Source organism: Nymphaea colorata, chromosome 11 (assembly GCF_008831285.2).
Source record: "Nymphaea colorata isolate Beijing-Zhang1983 chromosome 11, ASM883128v2, whole genome shotgun sequence".
NCBI lineage: Eukaryota > Viridiplantae > Streptophyta > Magnoliopsida > Nymphaeales > Nymphaeaceae > Nymphaea > Nymphaea colorata.
Window position 1 is genome coordinate 14,703,623 of NC_045148.1, and position 21,539 is coordinate 14,725,161.

General features: G+C 39.1%; 4 protein-coding genes across 6 annotated transcripts; 2 read left to right on the forward strand and 2 right to left on the reverse strand.

Moving 5' to 3' along the window:
* The first annotated feature begins 4,538 nt into the window (after positions 1-4,538).
* Positions 4,539-6,319, forward strand: LOC116264479 (uncharacterized). The gene is made up of 2 exons (XM_031644746.2): positions 4,539-4,729; positions 5,936-6,319. Exons 1-2 carry the CDS (start codon positions 4,625-4,627, stop codon positions 6,191-6,193), a joined length of 363 nt encoding a protein of 120 aa, XP_031500606.1. The 5' UTR covers positions 4,539-4,624; the 3' UTR covers positions 6,194-6,319.
* Positions 6,320-8,840: 2,521 nt separating this feature from the next.
* On the reverse strand, positions 8,841-10,021 carry LOC116264736 (uncharacterized). Its single transcript, XM_031645104.2, has 2 exons — positions 9,866-10,021; positions 8,841-9,544 (listed from the first exon to the last, which is right to left on the reverse strand). Exons 1-2 carry the CDS (start codon positions 9,918-9,920, stop codon positions 9,009-9,011), a joined length of 591 nt encoding a protein of 196 aa, XP_031500964.1. The 5' UTR covers positions 9,921-10,021; the 3' UTR covers positions 8,841-9,008.
* Positions 10,022-12,331: 2,310 nt separating this feature from the next.
* On the reverse strand, positions 12,332-17,308 carry LOC116264568 (uncharacterized). Of its 3 annotated transcripts, XM_031644867.2 has the most exons (3): positions 17,005-17,308; positions 14,681-14,788; positions 12,332-14,545 (listed from the first exon to the last, which is right to left on the reverse strand). In XM_031644867.2, the coding sequence occupies exon 3, from the start codon at positions 14,138-14,140 to the stop codon at positions 12,596-12,598; it is 1,545 nt and encodes a 514-aa protein (XP_031500727.1). In that variant the 5' UTR covers positions 14,141-14,545; positions 14,681-14,788; positions 17,005-17,308; the 3' UTR covers positions 12,332-12,595. The 3 variants fall into 3 exon arrangements, 2 of the variants coding, with proteins under 2 accessions (XP_031500727.1, XP_049936362.1); XM_050080405.1 differs by having other exon boundaries at positions 12,332-14,788; XR_007574594.1 differs by lacking the exons at positions 12,332-14,545; positions 14,681-14,788 and adding an exon at positions 16,205-16,486 and having other exon boundaries at positions 17,005-17,140.
* Positions 17,309-17,577: 269 nt separating this feature from the next.
* On the forward strand, positions 17,578-19,102 carry LOC116264588 (uncharacterized). Its single transcript, XM_031644896.2, has 5 exons — positions 17,578-17,894; positions 18,005-18,092; positions 18,204-18,274; positions 18,362-18,418; positions 18,535-19,102. The coding sequence occupies exons 1-5, from the start codon at positions 17,799-17,801 to the stop codon at positions 18,754-18,756; spliced, it is 534 nt and encodes a 177-aa protein (XP_031500756.1). The 5' UTR covers positions 17,578-17,798; the 3' UTR covers positions 18,757-19,102.
* The last annotated feature ends 2,437 nt before the right edge of the window (positions 19,103-21,539 follow it).

Consider the following 21,539-nt stretch of genomic DNA (forward strand, 5'->3'; position numbering starts at 1 on the left):
ATGCAACTACTAATCCACAAAAGTTACTAAGACATATATATATAGTGTATAACATCAAAGACCAGTGAAATATGTAAAAGGTCAAGTTACTAGCAGTTTTAGACTTTAGTCAATTCAGTTTTTCGTTTTTACAGATAATATTGTTGATTAACATCATTGGAAAAGAAAAAAGGAAAAGCTTCTTGTGTCAAAACCTTTTAATGTATGCATATTGGTAGTTCTAAATGCTACTGAGAAATAACAAATCAATTTAATTCCGAATGCTTTTGTTTCATAAGTCTCAGTGTTAATTAACATTTATATGTAAGGTCAAATCAAAGAAATCCTCAATAAATTCATAGTGACATAGAAGAAAATTATCAATAGTTTATAACATTTAACTTCAAATTTTTATTTGGCATGTGTTGCGTTATATAACCTGCTATATATCAAAAAATATAAAGCTGAGAATCATTTTATTTGGATAATCCAAGTTCGGAACTAGCTAGCCCAATTAAAGTGGGGACACTAGTCCATGGTTTTGGACTCAATCATGTGTTTGATTTTGGCAAGTTAGGTAGCCGTGCCACTGCTTCAATATATATATATTCCTACTAAGGTGGACTTACAGATTCCTACTAAAAGTTGATTATTAAAGTTGATTGCCTGATTTGGAGCCAATAGACGCCTCTACTTGAAATACGGAGTTGCAGGAGCAGGTCGTGAAATGCATTAGCTAAAAGTTGAGCAGCTTTGCAGTAAATATCAGTAGGTTAAGCGTATTTTAGAAATTTTATTTTAAAAGCGAAAAAAGCCCAAGTCAGGTCAACCCACAAGTTGCTTGCACCATCATATATATATATATATATATATATATATATATAAAACTCTCTGATGAAGTCATCAGTTTCCTTATCTTGAACGCTAAGCGAACTCATCATGCTTATGCCATGCCACATTTCATGGGCGTCATGCATGACACATGATGCGTCCTATGGCATGCCGCTCTCATCGCATGCATGGTTCATCCATCACAACAATGTTACATGTGAAGCCCAATGCCAGCAGCGCGCGTTAAATTAAGTAAGACTATTTGATACTTAAACAGAGAAAAAAAAAATTAAAAAAATAAATTTTTTTAATTGCGTCATGTATTTTTTAGATTTGAATTTAGTTGGCCATACTCAGATTCAGAGGTTAGACTGTCAGTCCCTGAAAGAAATCCTGGTTTCGCCCCTCCGCCCCTGAAGGAAATCCTGGTTCCGCTCTGCTTAAACTTACTTAAAAGATTAAAGGATACGTAATCAAGTCATACAAGAAAACAAAAGGCCGATGAGAAAAAAAAATATATACTTTGTGTAAAAAAATGAATTTGCCGCCTACGAGTCCTTGGATCCATCGCATCCCCTAATTCATAAGAATCGATCAGGGATAATTTGGAACATTATTCGTGTATGAAGATGGAAGAAGCGGTCTCTAGATTCTTGGAGAAAATATTTTCTCCTTCCAAGTCTTCTGTATGAGATCCCCATCACTAATTAAGTTGAGTATCGAGGGCAGTAGTGCTTCCTCCTAGATCTCCATGACGAGCCAGAGAAAAAAAAAAAACTATTTTTCCTATTAATCTTTTAAACTAGACAATAAATACGTCTAAGAACGTCAGCAGAAGATATAGAAATATTCCATGCTTATGTAATTGAAACCTAGCTAAATAAATGCGCATGGAAAATCTACAGTTATGATCAAGCTCGTGACACTGGCGCTAGGTGTGGATTTCTGTGAGCAGTTCTTCACACAAACCAGTATAGTTTATTTTATAAGCAACTAGGCATAGGTTAGCTATTAATTATACAACAAAACCAGACAAAAATATTGATGGTTGTGTGCTTGACTATCCATGGAATAACCTGAGGGCATGGGATCATATCATATTGAATGCATGGTGGGGATGATGGAGTCAAGGGGTCGTTCAGTACTGAGTTTGGTAGACAGATATTGACATCACAAAACAAACAGTATTTTACATTCATGTAGAGAACCACCAACAGCGTTCTTCTCCTCAGTCCCTGATCACGGCATAAAAATTAATTCAATTTATGAACTGGGATGATTCAACCAGGTTGTACTACTTAAATTTTTCTGTACTTCTAAACTGATAAAGAGTCTTACCTGTTGAATCTATGAAGGGTTGATCATCGTTCCTTGTTCTCTCTGTCAACTTAACTTCGTGCAGAACCTGCTTCTGATCTCATTATTGCACGTCACTTAGATCGAAGTTGAAGAGTAGATTTGAAGTTTCCCGATCAGATCTATAATTTTGAATAAAATATGGCTTCGTCGAGAAGCTTCTGGCCTTATGACGGGTTTCGTTTCTACCAACTCGTCCAGACAGGTGCAGTTGCATGCTTGGATTTTGTCTGCACCACTCTTAAACGCGAATTTCTCAAACGCGAATTTCTCGGAAGGGTTATGTATCTAACACTCTATTTAGTTTCCTGAATTGTCTGTTCTACAAAGTTGAAAGGCTGTTGAAATCTGGGCTTTGCAGTGGAAGAAAATTTGATGTTCATTAAGAATAGAGGATGGACATTTTTATGTTCATTACAAAGAAGCCACTGTGAGAGTGAGAGATGTCTATCATCTCTAGATGTTGCTATTCTCTTTGTTCACATGCTTAATTAGTTTCCCAGATTTAGCAGGCTTTTTAGATGATCTTGAAGCTGATAGGAATCGGTAAGGAAAAAGTTTATGAAAGAAATTTGTTCATAGAAAAAAAAGTTTTGAAGTCGTTTGAAACAACGTGTATACTTCCTCTTTGTGTCGTTTGATTTTCGAACAGTACAAATGTTGCTTTCTATAAATTCAATAATATAGATAGATAGATACAAAAATGCAAGAATAAAAAGTGATAACGTAAAACGGATTCACAATGACAATCAACTATTTAACAACTCTTTTATAAGCTCATGAAAATTCATTCTAATATTCAATACAGAACTAAATTTTTGTGGTGTTACAATCCTTCCCCTTAAGACATATGGGTTCGCACGTGTGAGACTTAGATCCGAACGTTGAACCGTGCTCTGATACCACAATAACGACTCGACCCATTCCTAAACTCAGACTCTTGGTTCTGTGAATTCCAACATATCCTTTTGGTTCTAGCCCAAAAAATGTAGAAACTAAGACAACCAACTATTTAATAATTCACTTTATAAGTTCTTGAAAATCTCACATTCTTCAATACGACATTAAGATTTTCGGGTGTTCCAATCCCAATCCTTTTTTGACTTATAAAATTCAATTTAAGACTCTAATTCTCAAGATCTTTTTTGTTCTTATATTTTTATATATCTCAGATTTATATATACAAGTGGCAACTTAAAACGCTATATATATATATATATATATTCTCGCTAGGATCACATATTTCAAAGATGACCGGTTTAAAATTATCAAACCGTACAAGAAGTCCAATTTTTTGAATAAAAAAGGTGATCTAGATTCATGGCACCCTTTAATTTTGTACATAATAATTGGGGATCAGTGGTTACATTGAGCCATGATGTTAGGAAACTGCTCGCTTGTTGATTCAGGACTTACATCTAATTGTTGCTTAGAGGAGAGTGCACCATGGGCATTGTTGTTGGAAGTTAATTATACTAATAAGACCAGCATTATGAACACCTTTTCCACCAACAACAGCATATTAATGTGCGTTCCATGTAGTATAGTTGAGTCTACCAACAATAGAAAGCTTATTTTTTTTTTTTTGGAAAAGTTGAGGAGAGAAGTGCTAAGTTTACTTGGTCGAATTAATAAAATTCACAACGCGTTTACTAGGAACATTGTGTTTTTGGGCAATATTATATTCTTGTTTCAGAATGAATGAATGGTATAATTATATATGTTTTGTAAAATTAAAAAATCAAATGCTAGATATAATCATATCAGGTCAGGTGCCTTAAATAAAAAAAAAAAATGATGTTTTTAGAACATGTGTTTTAGGATGATGTGTTCAAGAACATGATCTTATGATTGCCAAACACGCTCTTAGAGTTAAGTTCTCCTTCATAAGGAAATCACCGCCGTAAGGATGGAAAGCAAGAAAACAGAGATGGATTTGGTTCTTTGTGCGGCATATCAGACATTGTTTGCCTAGCTCCAACACCATCAACTATATATTTTTTTAAAATATTTGAAGTTTTAAGATTATTTTTGCACAATTTTTCATTCAATTTTTTTAGAAAATAATTTTTGCCAACTAAATGGATGAATTCCTTGATTCAGCGAATCGGCAGCTTCACCGATCCGGTTTTTACAACACTTTCTGCTACCCGGCTTCCCAAACCTGTTGTTCTTTTTTTTTTTTCCCTTTTTAATTTGAAGTCCGTAATGTTATGTTCACACGAATCATCAGAAATGCGTCTCGCTATCTCGGAAAATTCCTAAAATGCCACTCCGTTAGCTGCTGGGAAAAGTCGAGAGGGATCCTATCCACGTAATTTTGGCGTGAAGTCAGTCCGGAGTGCCCCTCCCCTCTTTTCAGAGGGCTTTTCTGAAACTTGAACCAGCGGAACGGGGAAAAACCTCTTTCACTCTCGCCGACGACGGCGTCGTAGGAGGAGGGAAGGTTCCGAAGGGGATGGCGTCGGTGCTCGCGGAACCCGGAAAACCGATTCTTTCGGAGCTCACATCCGTTCCGAACGCGACGAATCGCAGAGGAAGGTCGGAATCTGCGAGATTGACGGTAACATGGAAACACGTTTCGTTTTTTCCCCTTCGAATCGCGGTTGCTTTCTTCAGGGCAAACAACCGCTTTGGCCCCTTGAAGTTCTTTTCTTCCCTCTGGTTGAATCTTGGGTTCAAGTCTAGATCATCTCCTGCTCCTTCTTTAGCAAAGCATAATGCCTTTTTTTTTTCTTCTTCTTCTTCTTTTCTTGTCCATTCAAGCTGGACTGGAAGATGCGGTGCTTGATTTTCTTGTTCCTTTCAGTGCAAGATTGCAGAATCTTGTGAAAGTGAGAGCTAATAGATTGATAAAAGGGGCATGAAAGTGGAAAATCAAAGAGCAGCGGGAAAGAGGGTTTACTGGTGAGGAGAAGGTCTGCTAAGAAGTGGGACATGGGCAGGATCCAGATCTCATTACGTAGTTCCCCCACTCTCGGTTGCGGTGCGAGACGCTTTTTTAATACTTAATTGGTCTTCTTGGAACTAGTAAATGCCTATTTGCTAAGATGAATTGGAGAGGGGAAAAAGTAGAATCTCCATGACGTTCAGAATTTGATGCGGGAGGGTATGAATAGTCGAATATCAAACGTTAGCTCTGTTTGAGACCCCAGGTTTATGCTCTTCAGTCTCTTATCTCGCCCGTTTGTGTCTTCATAACCAACGGGTGACAAACTTCGATACCTCCAAGTCTGGTTAGATAATTTGTTCAGCCTATTCTACACTATTCCCGAGACTCGAACCCGGTGAAGATGTAAAGGTTTTCGACATTTAAATAAATGGAATGAAACGAAGTTTATCTTTTTTCGGTGCTCTGAAGGTGGTCGAAATTTAGCAGAATCTAAGCCGTGGTGGGTTACCATGACAGTAAAATAAGACTAGCACAAAATGATGTTTCAATGGACCAGTTCATCAGTAGAAAGTTTTCTCGAAGAGACAGACACTTAGTTTGTAGCATCGTATTGAATCAGTTCATTTAATATTGTTAAGGATACTTCCTTCCGTTCTCCTTCTGTAATACATTCTCCCCTTTTAGGCAGCCTTCATTACTTTTTTTTCTTTTTTTCTTTCTTCAGTTTTGACAAATTACTAGTCGGTTTTCTGCTTTCCTTTCCAATGGCATCTGTTGGCAGATGGAAATCTATTTCATGCTCTAAAGTTACCGACTTATTTTAAATGAACTGGCTAAAAGGGTGCCCATTGGTTCTTAAATTCGTTCTTATCGCAGATATCAAAACGGCAGGCTCAGGAGCATAAGCCGATGGTCCTCAATCTGAGAAGACAGGCCCTGATAGGCGTGACTGCGTCTATTGCTTCAATCCTTCTCCCTCCACCATCAGAAGCCAAGGTCTCAAAAGCTGAAAATAAGAAAAAAGTCTTGGAAAAGATCCGTCAGCTTCGGGAGAAAGCTGGACTAATATTAGAATCGAAGAAGGGAAATTCCTCAACTGGTGAAGTTGAAGAAGGTGGCTCCTCTGGAAACTGAAAAAAGTGCGATAGAGGATCTGATGGAGGCAGCTCTGGTGGTTTGAAGGGGGTCCTGTAGAATTTTGTTTTGAAGGAGCTAATGCAGCTTTCAGAGTCATTATCCTTAAACTCATGATAGCTATCATCTGCTTTTCACTGTCTTGAACACGAATGCGGTATTAGGAAACATAACTGGTGAGTGGAAGGTTAACTCAGTACTCAGAATTAGGAAAAATAAATAAAAGCATTGAAGAAAGAAAAATATAAAATCAGGGAGGATAAAAAAAAAAATCTTATACGTGAGTTGACCCAAATGGCTTACATTCACCCAAAAAAAGCTAATCAGTTGTGATCTCTGCGTTAGATTTTAACTGTTAATTTTATGTCTATCTTTTCCTCTATGTGTCGTAGACTATGATGTTTCTTCTCAAGTTAAAAGGGCGAACATAGTAGATCTTCAACATACAAATACAAAAAAAGAAACTGCGCCAATAGTTTTAAACAGTTTGATTACTGATGAAAGCCGGAAGTCGAAGAAGCAAGCGGCAAATTCCAATCCCTTGAATTTATGTGAAAATTGGAAAAATGTTGGAAACTTGTTGGAACCTGCACATCAATGAGACTGAAATGGCAGCTTGTTAGATAAGCAGAATCAGCTATTAGCAAGACAGTCGTGGTTGGAGCACATTCAGTAGCATGTTTAGATAGATGAAGATAGGTTCAGCAGCCAGTTGGGCAGAAAATAGTCATGGTTTTACTTCTTCATGACCGCATTTAGCGGATCTGGGTCCAACACCTCATGCAATCAGCCAATACAAACTCAATAGGCTAACGCACCGAACCATCCAGTTTAAGTTTCTTCCCATGGGCTCGACCTTCTCTGCTAAGCTAGAAATTATCGAGTAAGGAGACTGAAAAAGAAAGCTAGTTAGTTAATATATATATATATATGTGTATATAAACACATAGTGGGCAGGATTGCACAATGAGCCCCATCTAAACTTGTCTCGAACTTGACTAGTTCATTAAGTGAGTTGAGTTTGAGTCAGAGCCTAAAATGATCATTTTTCCTAACTAATCCGGCTCGAGCTAGGCAACCCTTAACAATGGAAAGACTTCTAAATATAAAGCAAGTAAAAGGATGAACAACCCATTTTTCCTTGTTAGCTATTTACAGATATAAAGTGCAGTGACATGTTGAGTTCAGATAATTACCTAACGTCCTGCAGGAGGGAAGACGAGAAGTTATGATCACAGCATAACTGAAGGTGGGATGTAGCCAATTATCTCAAGAAAATAAGAAAAAGGACAAGAGAGTTCCTCTTTTACTAGTTTTTGTCCTGGCTGAATCATCATCACTATCATATTCATATCATTATTTGCAGGCACAGTGTAGGCTATTAAAACACTAGAAAATGGCCTTTCACATAGGGAGCAGCACGAATTAACGAATCAGATGCCCATCATTGTATGACGTAATTGAATGAACTAATAATGGCGTCCTAGCCGCTAAACTTCAAGTCGTATATATATATATATATATGTCAATGAGAAAATTGGAGGCACACTATAAAATGATCCATATTCACCAATGTTGGGTCGGAACCGCTCCTAGGTGAACCGATTTTATAATTTATGGAAGAACCAGCATCCTACAGCATCTCCGATCAAAGGAAAAAGTAAAGAAGAAAAGAGGAAGAGAAAATCTGGTCTAAACGATCGAACCTTTTCCACATGATATTCCACACATACGACTTGAGGATGGTGTGCGTTCAACCAGCCTTACTTTTTATCCCCATTGCATAAAGTGTTAAAGTGTCTATAGGAATAAAACGAAAAGTCGTAGTGATTCGATTCTTGAGAGTCACCTTAAAGAAGCTAAGCATCATACTATACCTTCCATCATATATATATATATATATATATCGACATACACACACAATAGATAAAACTGCATTAGAGTAGAGAAGATGATTGTTAAAAGGGAAAGTTGAGAGAGAGTTAAAAAATCCAGCCAAAATGGGACTAATTAAACCCATTCTTTAATATGTATGAGAGAGATAATAAAGGTCTACTGTCTAAAATTGAAGATGGATCTTTCAAAATGTTTGGTTTGCCTGTCAAACGCTAAAAGTATTATTTGTCCAGAATTTTTAACATTTCTTCCAAAAGGACCAAAACTTCCAAATTTTGAAGCTGACAGAGGCCGATTTTTAATCATCCGATGATAGTTGAATCTTCTGACATGCAGTATGTGATCAAATGTCCAACGATGATCACCGCAGTTACCTTATAACCGGACTGCAAATTGGCACTCCTAGTGCCGCTACTCCATTATGGGTGCAAACTTCTGGTTTAAGCGATTGTGAGTTGCATGGAATTTGAACTTGGAAAACTTTCCGCTTCTTCGATTCTTTTCATATAAGATGGCAGCTCGAGGGCTGGGTAGTTACCGAGTGATCCCTTCTCTCAAGGTAAAATCTTAGACAGCAGACAATTCTGTCTGCCTAATCTCTGTGCACCAACTGTTTAAAAATCGTGAACTCCTCAGCACCAGTCAGTTTCGATCTAGCTTTCATCTCAACGCAATTTCAGTGGGCAACTAGGCCTTGCAAACGAACGTCGAAGTGGTGGTAGAGACCAAAAAATTTAATGGACTACAGTAATTAGCAAACTTCTATAGCTTGAATTAGTTCACACAGGCTTGTGCACGCGCACACACATAGAACAGTTAGAACTGTACATGAACAAGATTTAGCTTGGCGATTTTGTTCAAAAAATTCAAACGAACCATTCAACGACGATGGTGTTATACACAAAAGATGGCGTTGTAGTTAAACGATAGAACAAGCGTTTGGATTCTCATCACTGAACAAAGAAGCGAATTTGTTCGCATCAATTCTATGGTTGTAGACTCCATCATGAAGAGGAGTTGGGCAGTCCCCCATGCTGTACTCCCTTCTGTGCCACCACCGTCCATCCCGACCCGGCGTCTGCCGGAAAAACCCAGATTCCGAAAAGTACGCCGGCGATGCATAGCTGTTGATGGGATAGGTCGGTTCATACTGCACGCTTTCTATTTCTTGTCGGTAACCTGTCATTGCCGCAGGGTTTATCGTGTGAACTTCCATTACTTCTTTGGTCTCACTGATGGGCGGTAATTGTTGCGCCATTGCTGCGGAGAGTGCATGGCTGGATGGACGAATGACCTGCTCATTTTGAACCACATATGCTTCTTGGGGCTTATCTTGTGACGTTTCTAGAACAGTGACTTCGGTAGCTGGAACAGATACTACTTTGACACCATTTTCACCAGCCGAAACGGCTGCATCAGCTCTTGCTTCATGGGTCTCTGCTCCCCACATTTTACCTATTCAATTATTCATGGAAGCGAGTGAGACAGGGAAACAGAACATCATTGATCATTTTAACTATTCAGTTTGAGCTGAACCGAACAAACTTCAGGACTGTTGCTCACAAAAAACGATTTTGCAATTGCATTTGTTGTGCAACAGATTGGGTGAACCAAAATTTGATGTACAAGAACATTTCCAAATTGGATAACCAAAATTGTACTGTCAAGATATTGTGTATGCTGTGTGATTCTGGAAATCAAAAGACTTGAACTACATTGCAGAAAGAAAAATCAAATAGGAAATATTGAATCAAAACTTAGTCGGAGATGAGTTACCGTGAGGACTATTCAGTTTAAACTTGATTTCCTCACAGGAAAGGCAACAACCCATGGTGGAATTCGAATTCAAACGACGTCCTTCACACTCTGTTCTCCGTTTCGGAGTTTCAAAACTTAATGAAGCAGCTAGGTTGGCTCACTTATATACCTCCTTCCATGCTATCAACGAACGGTGCCATCTTAGGATATGGCAGTCATGTCCTCTGTATGATGGCTGAAAGAAACATTATTCTGTAGAGATAGATTCCCTTAGAAACTAAAGACTCGATGTAGGAAAAGTGGAAAAAAAGCCTTCGATTCTCGAATATATATAGTTTGGTACAGCTTGTTTCACATTTCCTTTTGAAAGAACAGCATACAGTGTTCAACGGAAAAGAAAATTAACCTTGTTTAACGGAGAAGATATTAAGCCATTTTTTCAATTAACTACTACGAAGGTTTGCATTGATGGGGAAGAATTAACTGTAGTTTATAAGCGCCCGGTTCAAACTTTACTAGTTCCTAATAAGAGGAGAACACTTCCCGCTTCACGGAGTTAGGTCAGCAAGATGTAATCGATTATGTAGGTGTTAGCAACTAGGGAGAACTGTCTGAAGTGCTTGTCTTTCAACTATCAAACCCATGGTCTACAAAATTATACATCATCCGGTTGATAACATGCTGAAAATCCAATCATGGTTGAAAATATGTATGTGTGTGTGTGAGTGACAATGGATGAAAATGAGCTCCACTAGCTGTGCCTTGGACCAGTGGGACCCACTTCCCTAGGACGCGTGGCTGTGTTTTATATTGAAAGACTCTATTCAGATATTCGATCCAAACCGTGGAACTTATCTCATGTCAATATATGTGGCTGCATGCATATGGACCAGTAATCTTTTATAAAAGTGTGCTAAGAAAAATAATGCTTTTCACATTGACCAGAGGGAACTCCATCTTACTATTACACAAGTAATGTTAGACAAGTGCTAATTAAACACTAGACCTCACTCTTCTTATATATAAAATTGGAGATTGGAGTGCATAGGAAGCTGCTTGGAACCATAAAGAGGCGGCTAGACATTAATCAAAGATACCAAGGTCCAAATTCTTATGTTTTTGTGCACTTCTATACTAGTAGCATCAAATCGAATCTTTATTCCGTCTGCATCCGTGTGCAATGCCATCAGCTAGCTTCTATACTACATTAAAAATAAAAATATAAGCTCTTATCGTGCCGGGTATTTTTCGGTTTCTTAGCAAGAACTCTGACTTGGTTTACTTCCTTTCTGTTGATATGTGTATGTTAGAGCCAGGCCAGGTATATATATTAATGGGATCTCCTGCTCAAGGATTTATAATTGCTTCTTGTCAGCTTTCACGCACCCAAGAAATTAAGTTACGTTCGAAACTAAAGCAGCGTGCATTCCTTGGATTGGAACAGGATAGATTTATTCGTTTCCGTCCAGATGCCAACTAGTTGTTTTCAACATCCCCCCTTTCTCTATTTAATAATGGAAGAAAGAGCGTATGGGCAACAATGAATCTATTCTTAAAGTATGCGTCTGCGATGGTAACGGAGAAGATGAACTCGACTGAGTTGATCATGTTACGACACCTTTCCGTAAAAAGATTGCTGAAGAATCAAGAATAAAGCAACTGATGTGGCTCCACTAAGTTCACAAGCAATAGCATTGCCCGGTGCTTCTACATGAATCAACTACACAACTTTGAATTGAAGTATATCTAGAACATATGAAGCCCAACGCTATTCTGCAACTAATTGCATCATTTCGCCAATATTTCTGCACGCTAGTAATAAATTCAGCTTTGAATTTCTTTCCATTCCAACAAATTGGTTCAGGACAAGTGAAAGAAGTGATGGATTTAAGGGGTCTCATCTTTATCTAGGTTCCATTTAATCGCAGGACAATTTTAGGTAAAAATATGCTTCATGTGAATATCTTCTGCCTTCAAAAGCTTTTCAAGTCTTACAAGTTTGATATCAAGGGAGCATACTTTTCAACTGACTTTGAAAAAGAAAGGAGCTTGCTTGAAATAATTTTCTTTTAGTTGACAAAAAATGCAGAAAGCGCCACTCTAATATGATAATTATAGATGCCAAACTCTTTTTCCTCTTCCTAAAACCAAATTATTGGGCCCTCAGTGATTGAAAGGCTTCACTCGAGAATGTTTGCCCCACCCTCTCTCCTCCCCTTCTATAAAGATTGTTTATACTGATGGCCATCCAATCACATCGATTGATGGTTCATAAAATCGGTAAAGTTACCTTCCAAAAGTTCATAGCTCTTATATTTTTTTAATTACAAGTTTCATAAATATACATCACCATACATGTCTCTGCATATACACATGCGACTCTGTACTTCCTGAAATGAATTAACTGATATTGATACTGTCTTGTTCTCTGCAGGCTAAATCGTCAGGCATGTATTCTCGGCCAGACAGTTTGATGTTGGATAAACAAGTTTGTTAAGTAACATAAGGCATGTGTGAGATAGTAATCAGCAACATAAGAACCTTTACTCTAAGATGCAATTTTTTGTTCCACCTTGCCAAGACTTGCAGGTAGAGCCACTCTGTTATACAGGGAATCAACTTTGATCAAAGTAAGTGAAAATTACTCGAACAATATTTGACAGCAACCAAACCTAACATTTCAGTCACTTAGTTTAGTAGTAAAGACATCCATGAACTCCATGGTATATCAAGTCATGTACACTTGTTTCATAGTGGAAGTTGGAGGACCTCGGTGAAGTCCACACTTCTTGTTTCACTGTAAAATGTATTATGCTTGTTGGGTAAGTATGTGAACCAAATGCTCCCCTTGATCTCCCAATTCATTGTAGTTCCCATGGCTTCTCTCTTCACCTTCCACGCAATGCAGTCTCCATACTCATCCCGGGCAAAAACTACCCCTCCTTGCCTGGTGAATGCCCTACAGGCAGTTGAATACCTGTCCTTAAACCAAGCTCTGGGATTCAAGAACGATATCTTCGATGGCCTTGACGAAGAAATTTCTTTCAAGTCGTTGATTTCGTAAAGAACCCAGCTCAGGTTCCCTGTGTCGCCATCCACAGTCTGCTCAAACTTCCATGGTTTCACACTCATGCTTATGGTATCAACCGTCGATACTTTCAAGCCAAAGTAGGTACCAGGTGCATCAAATCCGCCCTCTATGTTCTTCTCTGTCCCCAGCTCAATTGTTGGATTGTCTGATGACTTGCTCACTGAGACAGAAAGAACATGGTTCTGCAGAATTGGATTGAGTTGGAGAGAAATTCGAGAAGGGAAGTGCTTCTCCTGGATTCCAAACCCTCTCTCAGCCATCAAATAGTCTGAAACCAGAGGAACTATGTCACATCTCACATTATCAATGGCAACAACGATCTCAATCCAATTCTGGTTCTTGTAGTTGACACTGTAGCTCAACTGGAAAACTGCTTCAAGGTGTTGGTGTTTCAATGAGAAAAGCAGGCGTTCATCATCGACATTACGATTCGATGAGTTCTGAACTCTGGTTGCAACAATTGGACTGTACAATTGGACCTTCCACAGGCCAGCAGATGAGATGGAGTACGAAAATGGCTGGTAGGGTGAGTTGGGATCATTTCCTTTGAGGAATCGGCGAGCCTGGTCCGGTCGCAGCCAGGCTTGGTCTGAGCCAACAGTGTTGGTTAAAGCTAGATGGATGGATCGCATCCATTGCTCTTCTAGATTCGAGCCCATCAGCTGAACAAGAAGTTTGAGTGATTCTCGGGATTTTTTTGAGTTGGAGAGGTGTTTCTGAACGGTTTGGATGCAGTTGGATCTGATCTCACTAGGAGCCTCATAGACGCAGACGCACAGAAGGAGTGAAGCAAAAGCAAGGTTAAGCATTTGAGGGAAAAATTTCTGCTCATGGGCTGTGCTAAGATACGAAGGAAGAACAAGGTGAGAGTTCTTTTTAGGACCATACTGAAGTACTTGTTTGATGAAGCTGAAGAAGAGGTCCTTCATGGTGTCTTTGGATACGGAGTAGGACTTGTTGTCTACCCTGCATGAGTTTGAACTCCAAAGATAGACAGGGTACTGGAAATCTGCCAACAGGGAGAAGACTACAAAAGGGTCTGAGCTGGGGTTCCTCTTGACGGAGAACTTGAGTGAGATTTTGTTTGATTTGGAAGAGCAGATATTGATGGACTGTAGGTCTGTTTTCCATTGGGTAGTTGGAGGCAGGCCTGTGATCCAGGCCGAAAGATCTGGGAGGCAACAAGAAGCAATGGCAGCCATTGAAGCAAAAGGAGAAGAAGGCTGTATCTTTTTCTATGGTCGACTACGATTTGAAGAAAGTGATATTTATAGTATTTAATATGGTGGTGTTTGAGAGATTAAGAGATAATCATCACCCGTAAGATGGAAGCGTAAAAGCATTGATGTGGAATGATTCCACAACCAAAAGGGAGCAGTGAATCAAATGTGGGTGGCTTTACTTGGGGATTCTTGTTACAGAAAGTCAGAAATCTCAAGCTGGGTAAAAGGAGTCAATTCTCATTTAACTATTCCAAATCACACAGAGAAGCAGCCTTACTCAGGAAGGAGATACTGAGTTTTTCTGAACGTGATAGAATCTGATATACTGGAAAGTACATCTCAAATAACCTGCATGGATGTCGCTTTCCTTGTAAACTCCACAGCCTACAAAAGAAAGGACCAATTGATTTTTAGGCCTTACTTGGGGATTCTTGTTACAGAAAGTCAGAAATCTCAAGCTGGGTAAAAGTAGTCAATTCTCATTTAACTATTCCAAATCACACAGAGAAGCAGCCTTACTCAGGAAGGAAGATACTGGGTTTTTCTGAACGTGATCGAATCTGATATACTGGAAAGTACATCTCAAATAACCTGCTTGGATGTCGCTTTCCTAGTAAACTCCACAGCCTACAAAAGAAAGGACCAATTGATTTTTACATTGCAGGGAAAGATGATGCGGCCTATGAATTGAAGTGTCACACATTATAAGGTGTTGCAATGTGTACATTTACATATGTCAAAAATATGCTCGAGTATTTGCAACAGCTTTTTTGCCCTTCAATCAAAGGAAGCTGCCTTAGGCATTTGGGGATTAGACATTGTGGTCGTTTCACTTTTTGTGTTCCTAATCTGAAACACCAGAAGAAGTTTGGTGGGAATCCCTGCCTAACAGCAGCTAGCACACATTCTTTTTCTCTTTTCTCTAGGGTGTGATTGATAGCGATCCAAGTTTGATCAGAAATATTCCATACTTTGTGAGACCCCAGTGTTGAAATGAACAGTACAATTCTTGATTGTAGATTTCAGACTAACATCAAATAATTTTGATTAGATTACTCATAGTGTTGTTCTCCGTGAAATCTTACATTGCATCAGTTTTCATATTTTACTAGCTCCCTCTTCCTCTCTCACTGTCAGTAGCAAAGCTACTGTGTCACTGGCGCGTGAACCATTGCTCACGCCAGCCCTTAAAATCTTCCATTGTCATTAAGTTGGACTTAAGTTCAAGTAGGTCCAGCGGCATGTCATGCCTACACCAAACCTAAGTCTTCTTCTAAGTAAGAGAACAGTTAGTGCTTCTCAGCCAAAATTTTCTGGCTCTGCCACTCGCTCCCTCTATCTCGCTGTTACTTCTGGTCAATACCTTGTCGTTGTAGTGGTAGCTACTCTTTCCATTCTTCTTCCTCAAGGACGGGGAAACCGACAAGCTGCGGATCCATTCTAGTCTGTTTAAAGCATTTGACAACCTAAGCTTTAATGGAGGTCGAAAGAAATGGAACGCACGTCAAAAGAATGAAGCTTCTGTCGTCCTAGCTATCTAAGCGTTTTGGATTTCTGCTTCTACTGTTTACAGGAGTGGTAGGTCCTGGGCTTCTTAATCAATCTACAACTCTGCGGTGGTGTAAAATGGATTACTCCTTAACAATGTACTACCATTGGGACTGAATCCCAGTATACATTCACTAAAACCCACACCAACCAAGATACCTAAACGAAACCTAAAGATGAAATGTTAGTAAGATATGGTTATGCGATGACCTTCTGCTTAATTTCGGTATCCACCATTCAAGAACTGTTCAAATTGTGGTTGTAATTGTCCTTGTTAAAATCAACACTGGCAATAAAACCGTCAGAGATGGACCAAAGGGTCACGACTTAAGGGCACATTCAGTAACGAAATATCAACGTACTAATAGGAAACATTTCAAACAATTTTATTGACGGAATGTATTTGTCAGTAAAGATATTGACAAACCGTCATCGATTGATTGACGATCCCAGCTGTGGTAACAGATTGTCACTGATCGCTTTGTGACGCCGGCATGACTGACAAACGCTGTGACACTATATTTCTGGCAGTGGAAGGTTTAGATTAATGACTGCAACTCAAAGCCAGAGCTCTAATGAATTCTTGTGAAGGCTTCCCTCATTCAGGCGTACTTGTTCGATTTGACAAGGAAGAACAGAATACGGAACCTCTTGACCTTGTATGGAGGAAGGATGAGTTCACGAACCAGAACATTTGATTGATCACGTACTCGCCAGATCGGGATTCCAGAACACATTAACTGACTGCCCATTTGCAAAGGGCCACAGCCAAGGTGACTAAGAAAGCAGAGATGAGCAAAGATCAGGACGCGGATCTCTTTGATTCACTAAGTTGCTTAAGCTCAATAAATAATAATTTTTCATTTACTTCTCAATACATTCTTCATTGGTTCACACTAACAACTCGTAGAATGGTTTTGATATAAGAATATATTGCAGTTTTTTAATATATATTCTAAGACTAGCTTTTTTAACCGAAAATTTGTGAACCGAAACGCTTCCGAGAAGATGGCACTAAATTTCTTCTCCGAGTTGATGACCTTTCGTACGTAAAGGCTTACTTACTTGCTTTGATGAGGAAGCCCTTCGAACCCCGAATTCTAGATTGGCCATCCTTCAAGGATTGAAGAATCTAAGAATTTGGATGATCAGTTCTTGGAACTTGGTATGTGAGTTTGAGTGACAATTAAAACAGCAATTCATGCGAAAAACATAAAAGAGTGTGACATTATTGATTCCTTTACAAAATACTGGTTTCTCCCATACAAATGCGATGTCATCCAAATGAGACTTACTTTTTTCTAATGAATGATAAGTTGCAAAAAGAGGTGCGACTTGGAAGCGCAGGGGCGTCACTAATATCGTCCTCAGGGGGTCGTCACTGAGCAGTGGCCGCCGCCGTCCATTGCCTTTCACCACGCCTCGTAAAACGGAACGACGAACGATCTCGAAGCCTTTCTTTTCTGCCACCATGACTGTGAGCTCTCTCTCCAAAAGCGACTCCAGAGTCCCGAAACTTCGGCAAGCCGACCAGGTCCCACTTGCGCTGGACTGTAGTCTGAAAGCCGTCGATTTTCAAAATCGGACGGTTCACCTCTTTAAGAAAGTAGACAAAAAAGGGGAAAGACATCCGGACCTTGGGAGCCGTTGGATTTGAAGATGGACGGCTCCCGCGGCGTCTTCGGGGCTCGGGACTTGACCTGTTCTCTGAAGCAGCCGTGGCCGGAGGTGTCTCGAACGTTTTCCACCTGTCGCCGTCGACCCGAACCAGATATTTTCTGCTGTGATAGTGAGAGAGAGAGAGTGTGTGCGTGTGTGTGTCTCTCGAACGTTCTTCACAATGGAGCTAACCCCGATATTTTCTGCTCAGAGAGAGATCGAGAGAAAGAAGGATCGAGAGAGTCTCGAACCTTCCAGTTATTGAAACAGAATATAAAATTCAACAGTAAATGAACTGGAGCCATCATCTTCAAGCTTCGCCTGCTTCCTTTGAGGACTGGCCGGAATCTTCGCCGGAGGGAGGGGTTGGGAAAAGAGGAGTAAGTGGTCTGAGAGCTTTGATTTCTCTGGCTTAGACTGACGTCCCACAATGCCGAAGATGGCAGATGATTACTATGTGGAACTCGGCGTCTCCCAGAACGCGTCGCCTGAGGAGATCCGGAGCGCCTACCGCAAGCAAGCGGTGGTAGGAGGAGACTTTCCCGCATTTACGCTCGGATCGTCCTTAGTTATCGGATTATACGCAGCGAGAGACAGATCTTTTCTAACGTTAATTTACGCGTTTTGTTCGTACAGAGATGGCATCCCGACAAATGGACGAGAGTACCCGCAGGGGCTGAGGAAGCCAAGAAGAAGTTCCAGAACGTCCAAGAGGCATATTCAGGTGATTATCTCGTCGCGTTCGCGAAAACCGTCATTTGCTTTCCATTTCCCGGTTCAGTTTGAACATTCCATTCGCTGACATTCTTCCCTCCTTTGTGTTTTTCCCCTCCAGTGCTCTCCGATGGGCGGAAAAGAACGTTATATAACGCAGGCCTATACGATCCGTCGGAAGAGATGGATGAGGTGAAGTCTCTGATTCGTTCAGGCTCGTAAACTTTCCTTCCTAATTCAATGCCTTGGACTAATTTTTATTTTCTTGATTTCGAACAGGGCTTGTGCGATTTTGCTCAAGAGATGTTCTCTCTCATGGCCGAAGTGAGAAACGAGGTAATTTCCCGACTACATTCTGCTAAACCGGCAATAGTTTGTCCGTTGATATGGAATGGAATGAATTCTTTGAGTTGCTAAAGGAACCGCCTTCGATCGTCGTTGGGTACTTGCAGAAAAAGAGATACGGCTTAAGAGAGCTTCAAGATATGTTAGGCCAGATGATGGAAGATCAGGCTTTATGTGGAGGATGGTTCGAGGCACCCACAGAACCTTCGGGTGCTTCCAAGAGAGCTCGAGACCCAGGGCAGGAGAGCTACCAGAGGGCCGTCAAGGGCAGGGCGAGTGGATTTGTTCAGGTCCGAAATCTTTCTAGCGCGCTTTCTCCAATCGGATGAACTTGCTTTCCAATCGCTTGGCGACGGCGGTGCTGTTGTGATTGCAAGAGAAATTGCGACCTCTTTTTCTTGTAAATAAGAAAATTTAGGGCCAGCGTCCGCCAAGAGATTAAAAAAACAAAAAAGGGAGCAAAAATTTAAGGTTTCAGTTTGAAGGAATTTGAAGATTTGTTCCAGGCTTTGCGCTAGCTGATGGTCTTTGGATTGTGCTCATTTTCTTTTGTGAATTGTCCTATAATTCGTATTATATGAGAGTTTATCAGAAAAAACTTTGAACAATTGCTCATTCTATTTGTTAACCATACTTCCATTGCCAGAGATAAGTACAGGCTTTCTTTCTGATGAAAATGAAAAGCATTCTTTCTGATGAAAATGAAAAGGGTGTGTGTATGTGTATGTATGTGTGATGTTGGAAGTTGTAGCAGCGTCTCAACAGAAGCACCACAACGGCCCTGCACCGCCATGAACAATGCAACCTGCAAGATAGAACAAAACAGCATAAAAAAGATAAGCCCTCATCATACAAATGATTTATGATTTTATATGAAAAATGGCGTCCCTTTGGTTTTCCTGTCAACCCAGTTCATGGCATTTAGTTGTTTATGCAATTGATTGTATAACAGCCTCCATAAAGGAGAGTTAATATTTTAACAGCCTTCATGAATGAGAGTTGTAAACATTATTTTTTCGAAGTAAGATATATACTAATATGGATTATAAGGTTTTGCTTACACTTTCTCATCGTAACAAGTTACTAATACTTTACACGCGTATTTGTCATCAGGAATTCCTTGTGAGAATGCTAGCAATCACATTTCAAATATCTGAACAGGATGCTAGCCACCATAACAAATAATTAATCATAGATCTTTCTTTCTTTCAAATATATAAAAACTAATTTAACTGCCAAACAAGGTTGCCAATGTAAAAGGCCAACCTTGATTTCCTTAATGTCAACTCACAAAATCAACTACAAATTCTTATAGCGGGTTTCGCACATAATTTTATGTGTATCAAACTTTCAACAGCTTCAAAGGGTATACTTAACTTTGTTTCCCTTCACTTGGACATTTTTCTTTCGCTAGAAAGTTTCATGTAAACAAACATTCTAAACTCTTTTAGAACATAGTCAAATGTAAAAGAGGATCCCATTTTTCTAGATATACACAGAGTAGTTAAATTCATTGACTAAATGTTTAATCTTGTTGTCTTTATGGAAAACAAAGCATCAATGTCTTGGAGACTGTTAAAGGAGGTTTTCAACTAGTCTGTACTAATGTACCTTTACAATTTTCTCTAACTCACCATTCATGAAAATAGTTGCCGTATTCAACTACCAATATCAAAGTTATAATAACATGTGAATTAATAATCCATTCTTGGCATATCAAGACTTTCAATCACTTCAATAAGGTTTATAGAACATTACAGTTCCTTCAATAACAAATAATAATCATTTCACCTTAAGGAGTTATAGACTGTTACGATAACAAATAATAATCATTTGAACTCAGTCGTTTATTCGTCTAACTGATCTATAAACTGATCTACAATTACTTTTTCCTCGAATTACTTTTTCCTCGAACTATTCACAGTAATCAAATTGATTTTCAGTAGGATCACTTGTTCACAATTGAGTTGTTTCAAGAGCTCCACACCTCTACTCCCAATCATTTACATCGTTAATAGTTTCTAGAAACGATTGGACTCCTTTCGGAATCTCGGGTAGCCAATGCGTATGCATAAGCCTGCTGTCCAACTTATGAAATTTTGGGTCACTGATTTTCAATGTGCTATAGATGATTCATTTAAGCTTAACATTGAGGTCCTCACCATGTTCGAGAGAACCTCATAATAATTTTTTCTCAAAGGATAACTTTATTCAGCATATAATATATATATATATATATATATATATATTATGGACATCAGAACATTATTGGATCCAATAAATAGGATAAACAGGTTAATCGAAAGCTAAATCCAACTCAAACATGGATCTCAAATAATAGCAACACCCAAAAGCTAAATGAATAATGACATTCAACATATGATTATAAAAGACAACTATATCCAAAAAACAAGGCCAATATGGATATTAACGAATCCAAAAGTGGAAATAATTGGATTCTCTGGATCTTGGGTACCCGTCGCGCATGCATAATAAACCTGTTATTCAACTTGTCAACTTTTAGATCTTTGATTTTACATGTGCCCTAGATCATTATTCATGTAACTTAACATTCAGGCCCTCATCATATTTTAAGAGAACCTCATATGCAGGTACTGCAATCAATTTCTTCTCAAAAGGAAAACCTTATAATCTATATTAAGTATATGAGTTTATATATATATGTATATATATATATTATATAACCGCGTAGTTGTTTCGAAGGAAGCCCACAAAGATCCGGACTGATGCCCAAATGAGAAATGTTGGTTATGACTTATGGCCAATACTAAGAAAAAGGTGGGTTGACCACTCTCTTTTGTGAAGGCTGTTACATAACATTCCGAACAAAATGCACGGTGAAACATGACCCTGTTTGTTATTTTCAAGTAGCATGTAAGCGTGCTAGATTTATTCTTTCAAGGAGAATGACGATTCATTTCTATGTCGAGCAAACATCTTAAAGTTTCAAAGTTTTAAAGATCCACAACTTTGTTATACATGATGAGGGGAGAGAGAGCGGGAGAGAGACAGACAGAAATGCCTAAGAAGAGCGGATAAAAAAGCAGAAGAGATTAACTCCGTCAGAACAGTAAAAAAAAAAAAAAAAGAG

What these genes read in the sequence shown, in the direction of transcription:
- LOC116264588 (XM_031644896.2), top strand. Translation starts at nt 17,799, where the DNA reads ATGCCGAAGATGGCAGATGATTACTATGTGGAACTCGGCGTCTCCCAG. An exon ending in CGTCGGAAGAGATGGATGAG is followed by an intron (nt 18,275 to 18,361) that starts GTGAAGTCTCTG and finishes GATTTCGAACAG; the next exon opens with GGCTTGTGCGATTTTGCTCA. An exon ending in TGGCCGAAGTGAGAAACGAG is followed by an intron (nt 18,419 to 18,534) that starts GTAATTTCCCGA and finishes GGGTACTTGCAG; the next exon opens with AAAAAGAGATACGGCTTAAG.
- LOC116264736 (XM_031645104.2), bottom strand. Translation starts at nt 9,920, where the DNA reads ATGGGTTGTTGCCTTTCCTGTGAGGAAATCAAGTTTAAACTGAATAGT. An exon ending in TAAACTGAATAGTCCTCACG is followed by an intron (nt 9,545 to 9,865) that starts GTAACTCATCTC and finishes ATAATTGAATAG; the next exon opens with GTAAAATGTGGGGAGCAGAG.
- LOC116264479 (XM_031644746.2), top strand. Translation starts at nt 4,625, where the DNA reads ATGGCGTCGGTGCTCGCGGAACCCGGAAAACCGATTCTTTCGGAGCTC. An exon ending in CGGAATCTGCGAGATTGACG is followed by an intron (nt 4,730 to 5,935) that starts GTAACATGGAAA and finishes TTCTTATCGCAG; the next exon opens with ATATCAAAACGGCAGGCTCA.
- LOC116264568 (XM_031644867.2), bottom strand. Translation starts at nt 14,140, where the DNA reads ATGGCTGCCATTGCTTCTTGTTGCCTCCCAGATCTTTCGGCCTGGATC.